The sequence below is a fragment of the Terrapene carolina genome, unplaced genomic scaffold, assembly GCF_002925995.2.
Source record: "Terrapene carolina triunguis isolate 2854851 unplaced genomic scaffold, T_m_triunguis-2.0 Scaffold24, whole genome shotgun sequence".
NCBI classification, from domain to species: Eukaryota; Metazoa; Chordata; order Testudines; family Emydidae; genus Terrapene; species Terrapene triunguis.
This window is the reverse complement of record NW_020664375.1, coordinates 4,049,454-4,054,634: the sequence shown is the minus strand read 5'-3', so window position 1 is coordinate 4,054,634 and position 5,181 is coordinate 4,049,454. Positions and strand designations below refer to the sequence as shown.

The 5,181-nt window shown below is 44.6% G+C and overlaps 1 protein-coding gene across 1 annotated transcript in view; it reads left to right on the top strand.

Annotated features, from left to right (window-relative positions):
• The window catches only part of DIPK2B (divergent protein kinase domain 2B), a 27,358-nt gene extending 22,490 nt beyond the window's left edge, over positions 1–4,868 (top strand). The window contains exons 4-5 of the mRNA XM_026650031.1: positions 2,280–2,568; positions 3,962–4,868. Coding sequence (XP_026505816.1) covers positions 2,280–2,568; positions 3,962–4,302 — 630 coding nt within the window. The 3' untranslated portion in view covers positions 4,303–4,868. The remainder of the gene's footprint in view (positions 1–2,279; positions 2,569–3,961) is intronic.
• Positions 4,869–5,181: the final 313 nt, after the last annotated feature.

Here is a 5,181-nt window from a genome sequence, read left to right as displayed (position 1 = left end):
GGGCTCGGCTCTCCCCCCCGGCGGCCAGAGCGCAGGGCGGCGAGCCCCGGCAGGTGCTCGCCGCTCTCCCCCCCGCGGCCGGGGGGGAGGGCGGCGAGCCCTGCTGTGGCCCTGCTCTCCCGGGCGGCCGGAGCGCCGCGCCACGCCGCCCCCCTCCAGGTGCCGCCCCAAGCACCAGCTTGGGTGCCTGGTGCCTGGAGCCGGCCCTGATTATCCTCCATAATGGCAACTATGGCATCATCTATCTTCCCAATTTGGTGTTTGATAGGCTTTATCGCCTCCACTCGACTTTCCCATTGTGTGACACTCAGTGGTTTCAGTGTCAGAGAGGATGTTCCCAGATGTTGCTTCAAAATTTGCCATCGATGAGTTGATGCAGAGAAAAATACAGGGATGCTTTGAATTACATTAAAAAAATCAGCAGCCTCCCTAGAAGCTGATGCTGCCTCACTGACCACCAAGTTCAATGAATGAGAACTGCATGGGACAAAAAAAGCTCGAGGGTTTAACTCTCGGATCCGTGTCTGCACTCCTCTGTTCTTTCCTCTCATGTTGGCACCATTATCGTAGCCCTGACCTCTCATGTCAGCTATCGCAATTCCTGTATCTTCCAGCTTTTTAAGAAGCACATTTGTCATACCAGCTCCTGTAGTATCATCAATGTCAATAAATTCTAGAAAATGCTCTCTGACAGTCACCATTGCAGGGACATTTTCACTAGGTTCTGTTGTTGTTGTTACAAAACGCACCATTAAAGTCATTTGTTCCGTATGGCTGATGTCAGGTGTGCAGTCCAGAATAACTTGCTGACTTCAGATCTGCCACAATCTTCTGTTTGACTTTTGTTGCCAGTAACTGTATGATCTCATTTTGAATTGTTTTTCCAAGCTAGTGGTGTGTGTACATTTCTTGGGAGGTGACTCTTCTTAGATGTTCCTGGAGTACAGCATCAAACTCAGCCATCAGCTCAACTTTTAAGGCAGTTTCCATTGTTTGGCATATACAGCTGATCTGAAGTGCCACGCAGTGCTAGGTTTTGGGTAGCAAGCATTCTCACAATGGCAATGAGCCTTTTCAGAACATTTTGCCAGTAAAGAGACTCTGATGCAATCTTCTCTTGATGCTGATCATCTATGGTGGCCTTTAACCTTAGTCTCATCTCAAGCTCTTTCCACCTATGGAATGCTCTCTGGTGATTTGCTGCCTTCTCATGGCATGCCAGATTTCTAGCAAGATTCTTCCTGTCCTTTGTTCCTGTAGAATCCAATGTGGCTGGAACATTAGGAAGAGTTTGCAACAAAAACAGTATGCAACATTCTGGGTTTTTGAGTACATAAGCCATGGCCTCTCCACTTTATCACCACTGGGGATTTCACGCCAGTAATGTGTTGGATGGAAACTTCTATTTTCATTGTCTTTGGGGGACATGAAGTTTTTCACTTGCTGTGGCCCACGCAATACAAGGAAGTCCATCAGGCTACTGCTCAAGTAGGTCCACAGTCCTGGATCATCTAGACTTAAGGAACTAACCTCAGCAGCAGCTGTGTTTCTTGCGCCTCCACCACACTCTTCTCTGATCTACACTTTTCTTCAGGTACAGAAGAGGCTCCTCCTCTCTCTCCCTGCAGCTCCTGCTGCCTTCTGTTATTCCCTCTCACCTTTTTTCCTGCCTGCCTGTTATGTCTCTTGTGCCCTCCTTCCTCCAGCACAGCACTCCACCATCTCTGTGCATCTAGAGCAGAGAGAATACATATGCACCAGCAGCAGACACAATTTTCTACACTCTGGGTCCTAGTGGCGCCCCCCACCCCCAGTCTGGCATCTGAGGTGGCCGCCTCAGTTCGCCTCATGGTAAGGCCAGCCCTGCTGCAGCCCTAGTACCTCCCCTGGCCTTTAGCGAGGCCTCAGCCTGGGGACTCACCAGGCCAGAGCTCCTCAGCTCTGCTCTGCCTCAGGTACTCTGCTTGCTCTCCCAGGCAGCCTGGTCCTCCCTGCTCCCCAGCTGGAGCAAGAGTCTCTTCTCCCACTCTCTCAGCCTGCCCTTTTATCAGGGCCAGCTGTGTCCTAATTTGGTGCAACCACACCTATGGTTGACTCCCCAACCAGCCTCCCTTGGCTGTTTTTAACCCATTCCTAACCAGAGCAGGGTGACCACCCCACTACACACACACACACACACTTTACTGCATATTCCTGGAGACTCTGTATGTGTGCATCACCACATACACACCTCAGTATTTACAGCGACTAGATCCATTATTTTCCTTCTCTTCCCACAGATTTTCCCAGAAGCGGAGGGATGGCCATTTCCAAAGTATTTGGGGTCCTGTGGCCGGCTGATTGTCACTGCCAGCACCAGGCCTTTAAAGGAGTTCTACAGCTCTCCTCCTGAGGTGGCGGCAGATCTGGCTCTCCAGCTCCTCTCTATTGTCAATTCCATGAGGAACAATGACATGAACTATTTCTTTTATTTCGTCCATGTTGATGCTGGCACATTTGGCATTTTTAACAATGGGCTTCTGTTCATCCGGGATGCCAGCACACTGGGAATCATTGACAAGCAGGAAGGTACTCAGTATGATCTCTAAATAAGCATCTGTCATAGGAGGATTTAGCAAGGCAGAAAAAAAAAAACATCTTTCACCTGCTATGCTAGTTTTATTTAAAACATCAAAAATTGCTCAGTAAATTGGATAATTAAAAGTTCAAGAGGCGAAACTTACTGCCAATAAAACCAGAACCAGCTCCTGCAGTGCTTAGCTCTGTATTCAGAATGTTACAGACCTTTCAGTGGTACTGTAAATGGTGCTGGGACTAACACTACATTAAAGAGCATTGGAACAGTTTTTGTAGCACTACACAGCTACACACTGGTAATATCTGTGACTAGCGACAGTGGACGACACAGCAATATTTGAATGCTAATATTCAACAGCTTCCACTTCTTTCTTTAAAAATTGGTGTCACAAAAAATTAATTTGCAGACAAACTTTACAGGCCTATCTCAGTTTTAAATATTTGGCCAAATCCTTTAGATCCTTCCAGGCCATTTTATCCCATTGACTTTAGAATTATTAACAAAGGACAACCCCTTTTTGCCAGTTTGTCTTCAATTCAAGCTCTGCCTTTCACCAGGCACACTGGGAAGTAATACACCACCAAAACTAGAGCTGAGCAAATAGCATTCGTCTGATAAACTTCACACATTTCACTTTTTTCTTTTTTTCCCCACACTTAATGCATTCAGCTTATGCAGTCATCTGAATAATTCTCAAGTACACCTCTACCCTGATATAACGCAGCCCGATATAACATGAATTCGGATATAACGCGGTAAAGCAGCGCTCCGGGGGGGCGGGGCTGCGCACTCCGGTGGATCAAAGCAAGTTCGATATAACGCGGTTTCACCTATAACACGGTAAGATTTTTTGGCTCCCAAGGACAGCATTATATCGAGGTAGAGGTGTAGTCACAAATTTATACTGATTTTGTGAAAATCTTCTAGTGAAACATTCAGTTATATAGCTTTTGCATTATTGGTCCAGCTCCAATCAGATCACCTCTTGTTTTGGATGAAATGGAAAATTGAGACCTTAAGTACTTGTGGCAATTTCTATAGGAACTTCAAGTTTCAGCTCAGTATTTACGTTGTACTCGAGTTCCTCTGCTATTTTAATGGAATGCATTATTCTTCTCCCGCATCTATAAAACACTGCAGGGTAGCAATGAGTTCTTTTCACATCAACCTTTCAGAGACATCTATACATTTCAGAAGTGTGGAAAATGACCCTATACATACAGCCTACAAAATGCTTTGGGACCAAAGGTGCTAATTTAACCTAGGTTATTATTAACATGGGTATACACTATTTTAAATGACATTTTCTTACCAAAATTACAAACATGTATGATTATAAAAGATGTATACATTTCTAACTAATGTTTTTATTGCCTTTATTAGGTCTCCAGATGACTGATGGGCAACAGGAGTATAAAGACATATTTAGCTGTTTGGCTTCGGACTGCCAGTCTGCATTTTCCTCCTGTAATTCAGTCAGAGAGAAGCAGAGCCTCGTCATGGTGTGTCAAGAGCTTCTGCCTAAGCTCCTAAAGGGAAAATTCCTCCAACCTGTTCAGGAGAAAATAGACAGGTTCCTAAGGCTCTGTGCAGACAGCTTCAGAGCAGACCAGGAAGTCAGTGATGGCGCTGGAAAGTTGACAGAGCTCTTGAAATCTTTGCAATCTTGCGATTCCCATTTTGCCTACCGCTACCCTGACTGCAAATACAGTGACAAATACTAACGGCTGAGAGAAAGCTCTTCCTGAAAGAGTGGAGTGGTGTGCACACAGCTCAGCTCTCACAGAAAGTGAAGAGGCTTCAGGATGGAGATGAAAGGAGGATTCATAGAAGTCCTGGCTTCCTAGCATGATACCAGAGAGAAGCAGCATAACACACCTAGGGCTTCCATCTGACTCAGACACACTTATCACATTGGTGTGTTTGGTATGATGTGAAGTCTTCACTTAAGTGTTATAACATTTCGTGAATGACCTGAGTTAAGAGATGAATAAATCTTATTAATGCATTTTGGTCTTAGAGGAATTTTCCATGGCAGCCATAAAGAAAAATTAAATACTAAGCCATCTTGGTCACAACTAGGTGGAGTTGTATACTGGCAGATAACACAGATCCTGCTGATAAAGACTATACAAATTATATGAGATGGATGGAAACATTTAAGACTGTCCTTGTGGGGCTATATTAATGTCATAAAAATTATCTTCTCTGAATTGAATTATCTGATCAGTTTGCTACCATTATGTTACTATTATGATTGCCAATTAATTTGATGTTATATGGGATGGAAAGAAGCAATAGATCGCATTAAAGAGCTGAAAGCTCCCATTTCTTTTATGTCTTCATTTCTCTAACTCCCAATTGCATAGCACAATTTTTAATCTTTGCTGGTTTGAGAGATGGTAATTGGCATGTAAAGCAGTGTCTACACTGCGCCATAGTGCAGACTACACAGGTGTGAATTGCAGAGCACACCAAAGACTTGCCGTCTAACTGCCCTGTGGGTACACTGCTAGCGCAAACTAAAAGGCACTTATGTTTGCATTAACATAGTCCTCTTTCTAACAAATACTTTTTTTTAGAGACAGAAAAGCCCTCAGATC